Here is a 17248-nt window from a genome sequence, read left to right as displayed (position 1 = left end):
GCCGCAACCTATATTAAATTTATTAACCCCTATCCTGCCCCCCCTACACCGTCGCCACCTATAATAAATTTATTAACCCCTATCCTGCCCCCCCTACACCGTCGCCACCTATAATAAATTTATTAACCCCTATCCTGCCCCCCACTACACCGCCGCCACTGTAATAAAATTATTAACCCCTAAACCTAAGTCTAACACTAACCCTAACACCCCCCCTAACTTAACCCTTTAAGGACACAGCTTTCTGTTTGCTCAATTGTTTTATGACGGAAAAATTCCGTCATATGTCCTTAAGAGGTTAAATATTAATTAAATAAATCTAAATAATATTTCTCTTATTAACTAAGTTAATCCTATTTAAAACTAAATACTTACCTGTAAAATAAACCCTAATATAGCTACAATATAAATAATAATTATATTGTAGCTATCTTAGGATTTATTTTTATTTTACAGGTAACTTTCAATTTATTTTAACTAGGTACAATAGCTATTAAATAGTTATTAACTATTTAATAGCTTACCTAGCTAAAATAAAGAGAAATGTACCTGTAAACTAAAAACTAACCTAAGTTACAATTACAATTACAACACTACACTATACTTTAATAAATTATTCCTATTTAAAACTAAATACTTATCTGTAAAATAAACCCTAAGATAGCTACAATATAATTAATAATTACATTGTAGCTATCTTAGGATTTATATTTATTTTACAGGTAACTTTGTATTTATTTTAGCTAGTTAGAATAGTTATTAAATAGTTATTAACTATTTAATAACTACCTAGCTAAAAGAAATACAAAATTACCTGTAAAATAAATCCTAACCTAAGTTACAATTAAACCTAACACTACACTATCATTAAATTAATTAAATAAATTAACTACAAATAACTACAATTAAATACAATTACATAAACTAACTAAAGTACAAAAAATAAAAAAAATAAGTTACAAAAAATAAAAAAAATAAGTTACAAACATTTTAAAAATATTACAACAATTTTAAGCTACTTACACCTAATCTAAGCCCCCTAATAAAATAACAAACCCCCCCAAAATAAAAAAAATGCCCTACCCTATTCTAAATTAATAAAGTTCAAAGCTCTTTTACCTTACCAGCCCTTAAAAGGACCTTTTGTGGGGCATGCCCCAAAGAATTAAGCTCTTTTGCCTGTAAAAGAAAAATACAACCCCCCCAACATTAAAACCCACCACCCACATACCCCTACTCTAACCCAAACCCCCCTTAAAATAACCTATCACTAATCCCCTGAAGATCATCCTACCTTGAGTCGTCTTCACTCAGCCGAGCAGCGATGGAACCGAAGTGGACTTCCGGAGCGGAAGAAGTTATCCTCCAAGCGGCGCTGAAGAAATCTTCCATCCGATGAAGTGATCCTCCAAGCGGCGCTGAAGAAGTCTTCGATCCGGGCGATGTCATCTTCCAAGAGGCACTGAAGAAGTCTTCTATCCGGGCGATGTCATCTTCCAAGCCGGGTCTTCAATCTTCATCCCGCCGACACGGAACATCCTTCTTTACCGACGGACTACCGACGAATGAAGGCTCCTTTAAGGGACGTCATCCAAGATGGCATCCCTTCAATTCCGATTGGCTGATAGGATTCTATCAGCCAATCGGAATTAAGGTAGGAAAAATCTGATTGGCTGATTGAATCAGCCAATCAGATTCAAGTTCAATCCGATTGGCTGATCCAATCAGCCAATCAGATTGAGCTCGCATTCTATTGGCTGATCGGAACAGCCAATAGAATGCGAGCTCAATCTGATTGGCTGATTGGATCAGCTAATCGGATTGAACTTGAATCCGATTGGCTGATTCAATCAGCCAATCAGATTTTTCCTACCTTAATTCCGATTGGCTGATAGAATCCTATCAGCCAATCGGAATTGAAGGGACGCCATCTTGGATGACGTCCCTTAAAGGAGCCTTCATTCGTCGGTAGTCCGTCGGTAAAGAAGGATGTTCCGCGTCGGCGGGATGAAGATTGAAGACCCGGCTTGGAAGATGACATCGCCCGGATAGAAGACTTCTTCAGCGCCTCTTGGAAGATGACATCGCCCGGATCGAAGACTTCTTCAGTGCCGCTTGGAGGATCACTTCATCGGATGGAAGATTTCTTCAGCGCCGCTTGGAGGATAACTTCTTCTGCTCCGGATGTCGACTTCGGTTCCATCGCTGCTCGGCTGAGTGAAGACGACTCAAGGTAGGATGATCTTCAGGGGATTAGTGTTAGGTTATTTTAAGGGGGGTTTGGGTTAGATTAGGGGTATGTGGGTGGTGGGTTTTAATGTTGGGGGGGGTTGTATTTTTCTTTTACAGGCAAAAGAGCTGAATTCTTTGGGGCATGCCCCACAAAAGGTCCTTTTAAGGGCTGGTAAGGTAAAAGAGCTTTGAACTTTTTTAATTTAGAATAGGGTAGGGCATTTTTTTATTTTGGGGGATTTGTTATTTTATTAGGGGGCTTAGATTAGGTGTAAGTAGCTTAAAATTGTTGTAATATTTTTAAAATGTTTGTAACTTATTTTTTTTATTTTTTGTAACTTAGCTTTTTTTATTTTTTGTACTTTAGTTAGTTTATGTAATTGTATTTAATTGTAGTTATTTGTAGTTAATTTATTTAATTAATTTAATGATAGTGTAGTGTTAGGTTTAATTGTAACTTAGGTTAGGATTTATTTTACAGGTAATTTTGTATTTCTTTTAGCTAGGTAGTTATTAAATAGTTAATAACTATTTAATAACTATTCTAACTAGCTAAAATAAATACAAAGTTACCTGTAAAATAAATATAAATCCTAAGATAGCTACAATGTAATTATTAATTATATTGTAGCTATCTTAGGGTTTATTTTACAGGTAAGTATTTAGTTTTAAATAGGAATAATTTATTAAAGTATAGTGTAGTGTTAGGTGTAATTGTAACTTAGGTTAGTTTTTAGTTTACAGGTACATTTCTCTTTATTTTAGCTAGGTAAGCTATTAAATAGTTAATAACTATTTAATAGCTATTGTACCTAGTTAAAATAAATTGAAAGTTACCTGTAAAATAAAAATAAATCCTAAGATAGCTACAATATAATTATTATTTATATTGTAGCTATATTAGGGTTTATTTTACAGGTTAGTATTTAGTTTTAAATAGGATTAACTTAGTTAATAAGAGAAATATTATTTAGATTTATTTAATTAATATTTAAGTTAGGGGGGTGTTAGGGTTAGTGTTAGACTTAGGTTTAGGGGTTAATAATTTTATTACAGTGGCGGCGGTGTAGTGGGGAGCAGGATAGGGGTTAATAAATTTATTATAGGTGGCGACGGTGTAGGGGGGCAGGATAGGGGTTAATAAATTTATTATAGGTGGCGACGGTGTAGGGGGGCAGGATAGGGGTTAATAAATTTAATATAGGTTGCGGCAGGTTCAGGGAGCGGCGGTTTAGGGGTTAAACTATTTATTTATTTGCGGTGAGGTGCGGGATCGGCAGGATAGGGGTTAATAACTTTATTATAGAGGACGACGGTATGGGGGGGCAGGATAGGGGTTACTAGGTATAATGTAGGTGGCAGTGGTGTCCGGGAGCGGCGGTTTAGGGGTTAATACATTTATAAGAAATGCGGCGGGGTCTAGGAGTGGCGGTTTAGGGGTTAGTAACTTTATTTAGTTGCGGGGGGCTCCGGGGCGCCGGTATAGGGGGTAGAACAGTGTAGTTAGTGTGAGTGCTTAGTGACAGGCTAGCAAGAAAGCTGTCAAAAAGCCGAAGAGCAGCGAGATCGGATGAGTGATAACTCTCACAGTCCGCTGCTCATCGCCCCGTACTTGGTGCGCGGCTTTTTGACAGCTTTTTTGATAACTTAGGCGAATTTTGGCAGGTCCGCGGCGGCGATGTGAGGCGAGCTTAGACGGGCGTATTGGGCCGGCGAAGGCAGGAAAAGTCGACACGTTGATAACTAGGCCCCTATGTCTCAAATAATATTACAACAGAGAAAAAAATTGTTGGAAACAGAAAATCGCTTAGTTTGTTTATGTGTCAGTTCCAGAAATTATACATTTTTGAAACATATGACAGATATTTGTCTATTACATTAAACACAATTAATATATATAACAACCTATTTTCTTTACATTAAAAGTAATGACACCTTCATGGCTCCTGAACTCCCATAACATTTCTACTCAGTTTACCACATAGTGAAACAGAGTTTATTTAAAGAGAGAAAACAGAAATGCCAAGGACAAAAAGCATCCCAGAGTGGCTCTTTATTTCCTGTCATAAGTGCAAACTTGATTTCTCTTATATTTCTGTGACAAGACAATTATGGTTACTGGGTCTATACAAAAGATGAAGCACATGAAGGCACGGTCGGATCAGCAAAACGATAAAAAATACAGTTATTCTAAAACGCTGTTTGTGCTGATGCAGACTTATTAAACTGTTAAAACATTGTTGGTTGCTCTGTACATTTGCTCAAACAAAACAGACTCAAAGGGCCATTACAGTGATAAAATGGCATGTTCTCATTTATTATAGCATGCCATTTTATCACTAGCAACACTGCAATCCACAAATGGGTTAAACACATAGTTAAAGCACCACCCAGGAGCATCAGAGTACTGGTCCTGAGCAGAAACTGCCACTTAAACAATTAGCAGCGCTAGTTGCACAGCTTTCCTGAACTCTGTAGCCAGGAGAACAAATGCAGTTGTAAATTGAAGCTTTGTCTTTTTCGAGGAAGAAAATTAAGAATCAACAAGTTATCAGGTTTTCTTATTTTCCTTAGATGCTTCTAAACAATTATTAAAAAGTCTTACCCAATATGGAACAGCTTTCTTGTCATTTGTAAACATAGTAGAACAATCTTTAAGAGTTATTATTCTAAGCAATTACCACCTTTAGGAACAAAGAACGAGCAGTTCTTTGTGTTTTGGGTAATAAAAAAAAAAGAAAAAAGGAGAAGGAACACAAAGTAGTGACAGAAACACAAATAACCCCTTGTCAATGTATAAAAAACCTTTAACAAAACATAGTTGAAAACTGAAAGCTTCAAGAAGCTAATTGTTGTAAAAAACACGTTCTCATGGAAGAATGGGACGCTTGGTGACATTTGTGGAAACCAACATCCGGTTTGGTATATATTATTCTTTCCACAACCAATAAACTGATCTCCAAGCTACCCCACTGAGGCGGTGATCCTATTAGGCTACAAATGAAGAAACATAGGTCTCATGCAGGCTATTGTCACACAAAGGCATTGCTTGGAGTCTCTGGAGTTATTGCTTTGGAGGCTATAAAATATGTCAGGAAGACTCCTGAAAAAACTCTTTATTGCATAACTGTCTGTCAAAGAGTTGTAGAGATCATACACAACTATGAGGATTCAGTGTAGAATCATGCAAGAGGTGAACCATTAGTGCAGTTGTAGGGAGATGTGAACACAGACCCTAGATCCAGTCAAAGGGCTTTATTTATGAAGCAGCAAATGCTGCTTGGGAGGCGCATCTTTTTAGGCTTGTCTAATACGGAAGTTAAGAAGCAGCGATCATAAGACAGCTGCTCCTTAACCTGTCAGGATGATTGACAGTCCCTGCTAGCGGCCAATTGGCCGCCAGTGAGCAGGGGGTAGCGTTGCACAAGCATTTCAAGCATGGGACCAATAACACACCCGGCAAAATAATTTATGCTCCACTTGTAAAATAGCCAAGAATGTATTACTTACCTGGTGGCAGAGACTTCTTGTGATTATGTAGAGGTCTTTGGACTTTTCCCTTGCCATATAATGTATTTGCATAAAGCAAAAAGAATAAAATACAAACCAAATACACCAATTGCAGATTGTTGTATATCAATATATATTTTTGAAATAGAGGAGAGTATGACTGCACTGTGAGCAAGCAAGAATGAACTTTAGTGTTGCTTTGGGAATAAGGATCTGCAAACACAAAAAGCAGCAACCCGAATAGTAAACCACTAAAGACTAATGGTGTCTCATTGGTAGAACAGTTACAACCCTTACAGAAGAGGGATGTCCAATTATAATGCAAGAGATTATCCATGCAACCTAGTGAACAAAGCATTGAAAGAAAGAAATTCTTAAAAAATGTTGGGCTAGATTATAAGTAGTGTGCAATCGATAGCACACAGTGAGTTACAGTATCTTTTTTGCAACCGCACACAAAGAATTACGCACATCTGGTATTACAAGTGGATGGTTAAATATTTTAATCAAAGCCTCTTAATATGTCCAAATTTTTTTTAGCATTGTTATTATTATTATATATTATATTATTTAAAGGTCCACTAAAGTTAAAATTAAATTTTCATGATTCAGATAAAGCATGCAATTTTTTTTTTTTAAAACATTTTTATTGAGGAGTTGCATATTACAGTGGTTCGAGACACCAAAATGGGGAGAAAATACATATATAAGAAAACAAGTAAATAAAGACAAAAATTATGTATTCAGCGGTATGGAAAACATTCTGGTGGTTCTTGGTTGATTTTCCTCATGTTAGTCCCTTTAAAACATATTATGGACCGCTCTTGGATCCTTATTTATAATATATAGGAAACATGTAGGGATAAATAAGCATAAACAGAACATACACAAAACTGGATAACGAAGTGTAGGGTACAGGTTAGGGCTCAAATATTCATGTCATATTTGATGCACAGGGTTGTACAGTATCATAAAATAATTGACAAAACATTAATGTGCCTGAAAATGCTCTTATATTGATAAGTCATGTTATTCAGGAGTCATGGCAGAATACACATACACTGGCATATGCATCCCTGATAGAAATTATATTAAAATTGATCAGATATAGGAGACAGCTGTATTGGCCATAATTGGGGATAACTAAGAATTATAAGGCCAATCTATGTTTAAGAGATATTTGGTATGCGCAGTTATGCTTAAGGGAAATTACTTCATTGCCATGTTTGCCCCTCAGTGTGAGAAAGACCGATCCATGCCTTTAAAATCTATATGCAAATACAATTAGTGACACAGGGACCCAGCTGGGGAGCGTAAAGAAAACAAAAGATAATAATAAAAATAATACAAGTCAGTGTTGTGTAAGAGGACAAAGTGCCACTATGCTATTCAGCTAAGCCTAATATTGGATACTGAGGAGATGAGACATTCGGCAGATAAAGGGTTACATTCTACCGGTGGTTCTAATTGCGAGTGAGTCAGCACATTCAATGTGTCCTGGACTGCTAAAGTGTGTGTGATAAACAGAATTAGCCTTAACATGTTACAATACCTGGGCTCTCAAGATTTAAAGTGAATTATCAGCGTCCATTTGGTAATGTTGCAATCAGGAGCGATCAGTACATTTATCTGTCGCCAGTTACTACCCGCCGGTATTTGGTATAATTATAAACATTTTTTGCCATCGCATCAATACATGTAATAACCAGTCAACTTTTAAATATATAATAAAACATAAAGTAAAAGAAAGGGAGGCTTAACTATATATATTGGCAAGAGACGTTCCTCCAGAGAGTCCATGGGGAAAGTAAAATCTAAGCTAGCAGATAGTTAGCGGTTTACCCCAGTGAGCTCAGTCAGGTGTGATCTGCTTGGGAGGGGTATCTGCCGACTACCCCTCTCCTGTGGCTGGGAAGCGTCCATCACTGTGGGAGCAATAGGTATCCTTAATCGGAGAATGTCTTTTGTGTCCCTTTTTGATGTTACAGAGTTCTTGGTGAGCCTGTGGGGTACCGGGAGTCCTGAGTATGCAAAAATTGGCTCCATCTGCTTCATTTAGAGACAGAGGTTTTGAGTTGTTTGCAGGTCGTGTAATGGGCACTGCAGTGCTGGGATTGAGTGGCTGAGACTCCTGCATGGCCGTGCAGTATGCAGCTATGTAACGATCCAGGTTATCAAGCCAGATACTGCCGCAAGAGGGTTTGACACCATAAGTTTTCACAAGGCAGGTGTTCAGTAGTTTAGGTCGTTCTGGGCTTTGTAGGAACTGTGATATGTATTTAGAGAGATTTCCCCTTTCATCTGACTGCGGTATGGGGTCCAAGTGATCAAGTACTTTCTCATCCGACTGCCCGGTGAAGTGTAGTGATTTGTCAGCCATGCCGGGGTTCTTCGACCAAGACGGCACAGCCTGTGAGTTAAAGTCAGACGGGGCAGTCTTTCTGCTGTGTGGGTTGTTTGGTGATATTTTAGCCGAGTCTCGCTCCTCCGGCTGCGTCTGAGGGTATGTTTCATGTAGAAGCTTGTCCTCCTTCCCTTTTTCTCTCCAGTCTCCTTCTTTGGCAACGTGTTTTGCAATTTTTTGCGATGAGTCCTCAGTACTTGTATGTTTCAGCAGTATTGAAGTGTTCTCCACATGGTCTAGAGGTAGCGACCTGTTGTAGATTTTGAGAAGTTCTCTAGTCTAGAGAAACGCTGGTCCAGGTCTCTTGCAAGATCTATTTCCCACGTGGTCATCATAACGGAATGGTCGTGCGTACAATATTTTTGTGATAAAGGGTTGTGTTGTGTGAAATGATAGTAATATGAGGCAGATATAATTGAGCTTGATGACTGATGAGTGATAGAATGTGAAGAGGTTCAGTAAGCCAGTTTACCTGACGGCACTGATGACCCGGCTCTTCCCGGGGGGGGTGGTTGCCTAGTAGTAGGCCGCCGCCATAGGCCTTTATGTTCCAATCTGGGTCCCCAGCGTCATTCAAACAGCAAAGAAAATAAATGTGGGGTCACAATTAACAAGATTGTGATGTCTTCAAACAATATATATTCAATCTTGCTGCTATTGTTTAATAATCGGCGGATTACTAAGGCTTCTGCTTGGAGCTCTCAGAATATACGTCCTGTTCAGCAGCAATTTTTTAATAAAAACTTTCTAATATACTTCTATTATCAAAACGTGCACATTATTTTTGTATGCACACTTTCTGAGGCATTTTGTGATTGGCTTAAAGCTGTCAAATGGTAAAAAGGGAGAACATTTTTTAATTAACTTTGACATTTGCTAATGCATTGTCTTTTTATTATGTATATGTCAGTTATTCAATTCTTCTGTATTTAGTGGTCCTTTAATATTATAGCACATAACTACATGAACGTCACTACTTGCACTCCATCGGCTTAGCGCACTACAGTGGTGTCACTAGGTTTGGTATCACCCGGTGCGGTAAGTTATGGTGCCACCCCCCCTCCACACAGAAAGCAGACACACACAAACACAAAAACACAGGCACACACACCTACAAACACTCAGACACACTTAAAAACACACTCAGATGCACATACAAACACTCGGAAACACACTCAGACACATACACAAAAACACACACACAAAAACACTCAGACAAACACACAAAAACACTCTGACACACACACACACACAAAAACACTCAGACACACACACAAAAACACTCAGGCACACACAAAAACACTCTGACACACACACACACAAACACACTCAGACACACACACACACAAAAACACTCATACACACACAAAAACACTCAGGCACACATACAAACACTTAGACACCACACACACAAGAACACTCAGACACACACACACACAAACACTCAGACACACACATACAAAATATGTAAACTGCACTGCATTAATTATAAAGCTCATGCCTAGAGCTGCTCCCTGGTTTAGCAGAGCATCAAATGAAAGATAAACAGAGCACTCTAAAAATAAATCACTAAAGAAAAGGTTTAGGCGCACAAACTATGAAAATTCTGTTCCAAGTCTGTCAGTGCACAGCCTCGGGTCACGTGCCTACCGCTTCTTATGGCCAATCATCTCTGCACTCTACCCACCCCCAGAGCCCTGCCCGCCCTCTTACCTCTTCAGTATGCACTTAGTGTACCGTTACCGTACCTGTCTGGTGGGCATCATACGTGGTTCCTTCACTTTAGAGACAGTGTCAGACAGTCATGCAGTCAGGTGCCAGGCATCCCCATCACGATTTCCCAGTTCCCGTTTAGAGAGACAGCACAGAGTGACTCCACTGCTCCACACGTCACTGAGCAGTGAGCACAGATAGGCAGGCAGGTTTAGGCTAGCAGCGCAACTTTGCAAGCCCTACGGCATGCCACAACATTCATAGTGAAATTGGGCAGGGGAGGAGCAAAGTACAAACAAGCAAAAGCAGCCGGGAAAACTATTTGTGGAAATTGCAGCGCTGGCTCAAGGGGCAAAAAAATGTAAGTGTCTACAACTTCCCCAGTCCCACTAATGTTCACAACAACTGGCCCCTCTAATAAAAAAATCTATGCATCTCTACATTTTATTTCTTTGAATTTCAATAAAAAAAAAATATTATTTTTTTTTTCTGGTGGTGTCACCCCCTGGAGGGTGTCACCCGGGTGCGGCCCGCACCCCCTAGTGACGCCACTGGCGTACTATTTGCTTAGTGCTCCTTAGGAATCTATTATGTGAGGGTATAGTGGACTCTGATATGCAGATGCTACCATGCCCTAGACAATTGCTTAAGTGATAGAAGAGATTTTGCACTCAAGCAATGTTAACGCACAAAAGTAATTATGTATAGAGAATAAGAAAAACCAGTATGGCAAAGGTATTATACAACATTATCTGTATGCAAGATAAAGATATGCAAAGAGCATACAGAAACTCTTCTCTCTTTGCCCAAATTAAAACATGAAACATGCTACCTGCATTTCCAGTGTGGAACCACAGAAAAGGGTACTCAGGAGCATCTTAATGAAAAATTACAAATCCCGTTAGTATAACAATCAAAAGGCTGTAGCGTTGGCATTTATCTTTGCACAAGCATTTCTTGTGAAATGCTTGTGCAATGCCGCCCCCTGCACATTCACGGCCAATCAGCCACTAGCAGGGGGTGTCAATATTTCCGATCATATCGGATCAGGGTGATTGCAGTCTTACGACCTCTGCTTCTTATCTTAACTACGGCGTAGAAAGCAGCATCCACTGCTTGTTAAATCTACCCCAATTACTTGATACACATCCTTATTTGCTCACTGTGGACTCTCCTTTTCCTAGTCCTTTTGGAATATTGCTATGGGTTTGCAAAACCCCTAAGTATATAACCACAGTCCAACTTACCAAATGAAGCAATACCTGTGTATTAGAGATTAGGTATACAAAGGTCTACGGTTACAGTCATGTAGGCTTCAAAATAAATGGTCAAGACAGACCTCTAAAGCACTAGTCAGGTTATTTTCTTTCAGACAGAAGTAGAGCCTTAGCTAACATACCATAATGACAATAACAAAGCAATAGACCTGGGGGAAATAAGGGGAATACTTGTAGAAATAAAGGGTGACAGGGAACTTTAAAAAGTTTACACACACCTTTCTTGAACCCCCCAGGCAGAGGCAAAAAAAATAGTGTAGATAGGGGAGTTACCTTACATCGAGCTTTACTCACAGCTCCTTGGGTAATGTCAGGTTTACCAGATTTCTGACTTTACCTGTAACATATATTTATATATATATATATATACACAGGGGTGGAAAATTATTACTATGGTTTACTAGTCAGGGGTTAAAAGCTACTTGCCAAGAGGGAAAAAGTTACTAGTCCACTCAGTGCAATCATTAGTAATAAATTAGGTGAGGTCATAAAAAGTAATTGTGGTTGTAAAACTAATTTTACTCATTTCTGAGATGGTCTGGTTTGAAACTTTAATCTGTATTGATATCTTTCTTGACATTCCATTTGAAGCAAAATTAAACAAGGGCTGACCAAATCACTTTATAGATAAACCTAGGTATGGACCATGGACCCTGCCAATTTTACCTGAAGACAGATTAATATTTTTTGAAGATGTAGAATAAACTTTGATTTATAAAGTTAAAGGGACATAAAACCCCAACATTTTCTTTCATGATTTCTGTAGAACATACAATTTTAAACAACTTTCCAGTTTACTTCTATTATCAAATTTGCTTCATTCTCTTTGTATCATTTGTGAAGAAGCAGCAATGCACTACTGGATTCTAACTGAACATATGGATGAGCCCATGACAATCAGTATAATTATATATATATGCAGCCACCAATCAGCAGCTAGAACCTAGGTTCTTTGCTGCTCCTGAGCTTACCTGGATAAACCTTTCAGCTCTGTCTAAATCATGAATGTCTAATTATGACTTTACTGTCCCTTGAAGTCATTTTAAGGAGTTAAGGTCTCTTATAATTGCTCAGTTACTATTTAAAAGGCAAACATTAAAATAAAGACTATTTAATATACTTTAACAGCTGGTGTAAAGAAGATTAGGTCGAAGGAGATTATCTCAAAACATCAATATGAATTCTGATAAGCAGGTAATAAATTATCACCATAGCCTAGAGGTATGCCAGTTTTTAATTATTGCCCAAGCAAGCTCTAAAACAAAAAAGGCTGTGTCTAAGAAACAACATTTTGATGTTGATCTCTCCAAAAGAGCCTGTTTCAAATGCAAAACAGCAATACTTCAGCACGAGAAGACTTGTCTTAAGAATGAAGCCAATGAGTTGTGTATCTAGCTGCTTTTTTTTAAAGCAGATATATATATACTGTAGTTTATGTGACACACCTTTTTCTCCCTTGTAAAGCACTTCATTAAAATAAATGGTTTCTGGCTCCAGATTCAGTTATAATTGATGTAGTCAGTATGGATCCATGGCATCAAAAGAAAACAGGTCTTGGAAAGGAATATGAAATCAAAATATTAATAATGATACATAGTTGTATTTCAATATAATAAAAATAATAAAATATCTTCTAAATGTATTGAAAAAATATTAATAGATATTAAACTTAAAAAATTACCATCATGCTTACAAGGGAGCACTAAACCCATTTTTTTTCTTTCAAGATTCAGAAAGAGAATACAAATTTAAACAGCAATCCAATTTACTTCTATTATTTATTTTGCTTAATTTTTTAGATATCCTCAGTTGAAGAAAAAGCAATGCCACGTGGTGAGCCAATCACATGAGGCTTCTAAGTGCAGCAACAATCAACAGCTACTGAGCCTATCTAGATATGCTTTTCAACAAAGAATATCAAGGAGAATAAAACAAATTAGATAATAGAAGTAAACTAGAAAGTTGTTTAAAATTGGCATGCTCTTTCTATATCATGAAAGAAAAAAAAAAGGGTTTTATGTCCCTTTAAAGAAGATCAATATTTATACATTTTAAAAGTAGCTTTAACATCAAAAGGTTAAGTTAAACCGTGTCTAAATTAATTGGGAATCTAACAGGTGTTGCGCAACTCATCTCTGGGGACAGATTTCACTCTGGGCTGATAAGAACAACTATATTGATGGAAAGTGAACCCCCCCCCCCCCCCAACAACCGGACAGAAACAAAAGGTAATTTTTGTCATCACAGGAAATCCATTCTTTTCTAAGCAAACAAAGAAATAACATAATTTATGCTTACCTGATAATTTTATTTCTCTTGTAGTGTACTCCAGTCCACGGATCATCCATTACTTTATGGGATATTAACTCCTCCCCAACAGGAAGTGCAAGAGGATTCACCCAGCAGAGCTGCTATATAGATCCTCCCTAACTGCCATTACCAGTCATTCGACCGAAAAACATGGCTGAGAAAGGAAAACCATAGGGTACAGTGGTGACTGTAGTTTAATGGAAAAATTACCTGCCTTAAAGTGACAGGGCCGGGCGCCCGTGGACTGGATACACTACAAGAGAAATAATTTATCAGGTAAGCATAAATTATGTTTTCATCTTGTTAAGTGTTATCCCAGTCCACGGATTCATGCCATTACTTAGGGATACCGAATACAGAAAGCTAAAGTACAGACGGATGACGGGAGGGACAGGCAGGCTCTTTATAACGGAAGGAACCACTGCCTGAAGATCCTTCTCCCAAAAACAGCCCTCCGAAGAAAGGCAAAAGTGTCAAAATTTGTAAAATTTGGAGAAAAGTATGAAGAGAAGACTCAAGTTGCAGCCTTGCAAATCGTTCAACAGAAGCCTCATTCTTAAACGGCCCAAGTGGAATGCCGACAGCTCTAGTAGTAATGCGTGCTGTAATGCTTTCAGGAGCTGCTGTCCGATCAGTCTCATAGGCTAGACCGTATTATGCTTACGAAGCCAAAAGTGAGAGAGAGGTAGCCGAAGCTTTTTGACCTCTCCTCTGACCAGAATAAAACGACAAAAACAGGGAAGACGTTTGTCGAAAATCCTTAGTTGCCTGTAGATAAAATTTCAGGGCACGGACTACATCTAGATTGTGTAGCAGACGTTCCTTTTCCGAAGAAGGATTAGGACACAAAGATGGAACCACAATCTCTTGATTGATATTCCTGTTAGTGACCACCTTAGGTAGGAACCCAGGTTTAGTACGCAGAACTACCTGTCTGAATGAAAAATCAGATAAGGAGAATCACAATGTAAGGCAGATAACTCAGAGACTCTTCGAGCCGAGGAAATCGCCATTAAAAACAGAACTTTCCAAGATAACAACTTGATATCAATGGAATGAAGGGGTTCAAAACGGAACCCCCTGTAAAACATTAAGAACTAAGTTCAAACTCCATGGTGGAGCAACAATTTTAAACACAGGCTTGATCCTAGCTACAGCCTGACAAAAAGCTTGAAACGTCCGGAACTTTTGACAGACGTTTGTGTAAAAGAATGGACAGAGCTGAAATCTGTCCCTTTAAGGAACTAGCGGATAAACCCTTTTCTAAAACCTTCTTGTAGAAAAGACAATATCCCTCGGAATCCTAACCTTACTCCATGAGTAACTCTTGGATTCGCACCAATATAAGTATTTGCGCCATATCTTATGGTAAATCTTTCCTGGTAACAGGCTTCCTAGCCTGTATTAAGGTATCAATAACTGACTCAGAAAAACCACGTTTTGATAAAATCAAGCGTTCAATTTCCAAGCAGTCAGCTTCAGAGAAATTAGATTTGATGTTTGAAGGGACCCTGGATCAGAAGGTCCTGTTTCAGAGGTAGCGACCAAGGTGGACAGGATGACATGTCCACTAGATCTGCATACCAAGTCCTGCGTGGCCATGCAGGCGCTATTAGAATCACTTGATGCTCTCTCCTGTTTGGATTCTGGCAATCAATCGAGGAAGCATCGGGAAGGGTGGAAACACATAAGCCATCCCGAAGGTCCAAGGTGCTGTCAAAGCATCTATCAGAACCGCTCCCGGATCCCTGGATCTGGACCCGTAACGAGGAAGCTTGGCGTTCTGTCGAGACGCCATGAGATCTATCTCTGGTTTGCCCCAACGTCGAAGTATTTGGGCAAAGACCTCCGGATGAAGTTCCCACTCCCCCGGATGAAAAGTCTGACGACTTAAGAAATCCGCCTCCCAGTTCTCCACTCCCGGGATGTGGATTTGCTGACAGGTGGCAAGAGTGAGACTCTGCCCAGCGAATTATCTTTTGATACTTCCATCATTGCTAGGGAGCTTCTTGTCCCTCCCTGATGGTTGATGTAAGCTACAGTCGTGATGTTGTCCGACTGAAACCTGATGAACCCCCCGAGTTGTTAACTGGGGCCAAGCCAGAAGGGCAATTGAGAACTGCTCTCAATTCCAGAATGTTTATTGGTAGGAGACTCTCCTCCTGATTCCATTGTCCCTGAGCCTTCAGAGATTCCAGACAGCGCCCCAACCTAGTAGGCTGGCGTCTGTTGTTACAATTGTCCAGTCCGGCCTGCTGAATGGCATCCCCCTGGACAGATGTGGCCGAGGAAAGGCCACCATAGAAGAGAATTTCTGGTCTCTTGATCCAGATTCAGAGTAGGGGACAAGTCTGAGTAATCCCCATTCCACTGACTTAGCATGCACAATTGCAGCGGTCTGAGATGTAGACGTGCAAAGGGTACTATGTCCATTGCTGCTACCATTAAGCCGATCACCTCCATGCATTGAGCTACTGACGGGTGTTGAATGGAATGAAGGACATGGCATGCATTTTGAAGCTTTGGTTAACCTGTCTTCTGTCAGGTAAATCTTCATTTCTACAGAATCTATAAGAGTCCCCAAAGAAGGGAACTCTTGTGAGTGGAAAGAGAGAACTCTTCTTTTCGTTCACCTTCCATCCATGCGACCTTAGAAATGCCAGTACTAACTCTGTATGAGACTTGGCAATTTGAAAGCTTGAAGCTTGTATCAGAATGTCGTCTAGGTACGGAGCTACCGCAATTCCTCGCGGTCTTAGTACCGCCAGAAGAGCACCCAGAACCTTTGTGAAGATTCTCAGAGCCGTAGCAATCCGAATGGAAGAGCTACAACTGGAAATGCCTGTCTAGAAAGGCAAACCTTAGATACCGGTAATGATCTTTGTGAATCGGTATGTGAAGGTAAGGCATCCTTTTAAATCCACTGTGGTCATGTACTGACCCTTTTGGATCATGGGTAAAATTGTCCGAATAGTTTCCATTTTGAACGATGGAACTCTTAGGAATTTGTTTAGGATCTTTAAATCCAAGATTGGCCTGAAAGTTCCCTCTTTTTTGGGAACCACAAACAGATTTCAGTAAAACCCTTGTCCTTGTTCCGACCGCGGAACCGGATGGATCACTCCCATTAATAAAAGATCTTGTACGCAGCTTAGAAACGCCTCTTTCTTTATTTGGTTTGTTGACAACCTTTGACAGATGAAATCTCCCTCTTGGGGGAGGAGAATTTGAAGTCTAGAAGGTATCCCTGAGATATGATCTCTAACGCCCAGGGATCCTGGACATCTCTTGCCCAAGCCTGGGTGAAGAGAGAAAGTCTGCCCCCCCACTAGATAAGTTCCTGGATCGGGGGCCCTCGATTCATGCTGTCTTAGGGGCAGCAGCAGGTTTCCTGGCCTGCTTGCCCTTGTTCCAGGACTGGTTAGGTCTCCAGCCTTGTCTGTTAGCGAGCAACAGCTCCTTCCTGTTTTGGTGCAGAGGAAGTTGATGCTGCTCCTGCTTTGAAATTACGAAAGGAACGAAAATTAGACTGTCTAGCCTTAGGTTTGGCTCTGTCCTGAGGCAGGGCATGGCCTTTACCTCCTGTAATGTCAGCGATAATTTCTTTCAACCCGGGCCCGAATAAGGTCTGCCCTTTGAAAGGTATATTAAGTAATTTAGATTTAGAAGTAACGTCAGCTGACCAGGATTTTAGCCACAGTGCTCTGCGTGCCTGAATGGCGAATCCGGAATTCTTAGCCGTAAGTTTAGTTAAATGTACTACGGCATCTGAAATAAATGAGTTAGCTAACTTAAGGGCTTT

The 17248-nt window shown here is 39.5% G+C and overlaps 1 protein-coding gene across 1 annotated transcript in view; it reads right to left on the bottom strand.

Annotated features, from left to right (window-relative positions):
- Positions 1 to 7633: 7633 nt before the first annotated feature.
- Positions 7634 to 17248, bottom strand: part of LOC128652460 (uncharacterized) — a 186002-nt gene continuing 176387 nt past the window's right edge. The window contains exon 9 of the mRNA XM_053705398.1: positions 7634 to 8382. Coding sequence (XP_053561373.1) covers positions 7634 to 8382 — 749 coding nt within the window. The remainder of the gene's footprint in view (positions 8383 to 17248) is intronic.

The sequence above is a fragment of the Bombina bombina genome, chromosome 3 (genome assembly GCF_027579735.1).
Source record: "Bombina bombina isolate aBomBom1 chromosome 3, aBomBom1.pri, whole genome shotgun sequence".
Taxonomy (NCBI): Eukaryota; Metazoa; Chordata; class Amphibia; order Anura; family Bombinatoridae; genus Bombina; species Bombina bombina.
This window is presented reverse-complemented; position numbering and strand designations above follow the sequence as displayed.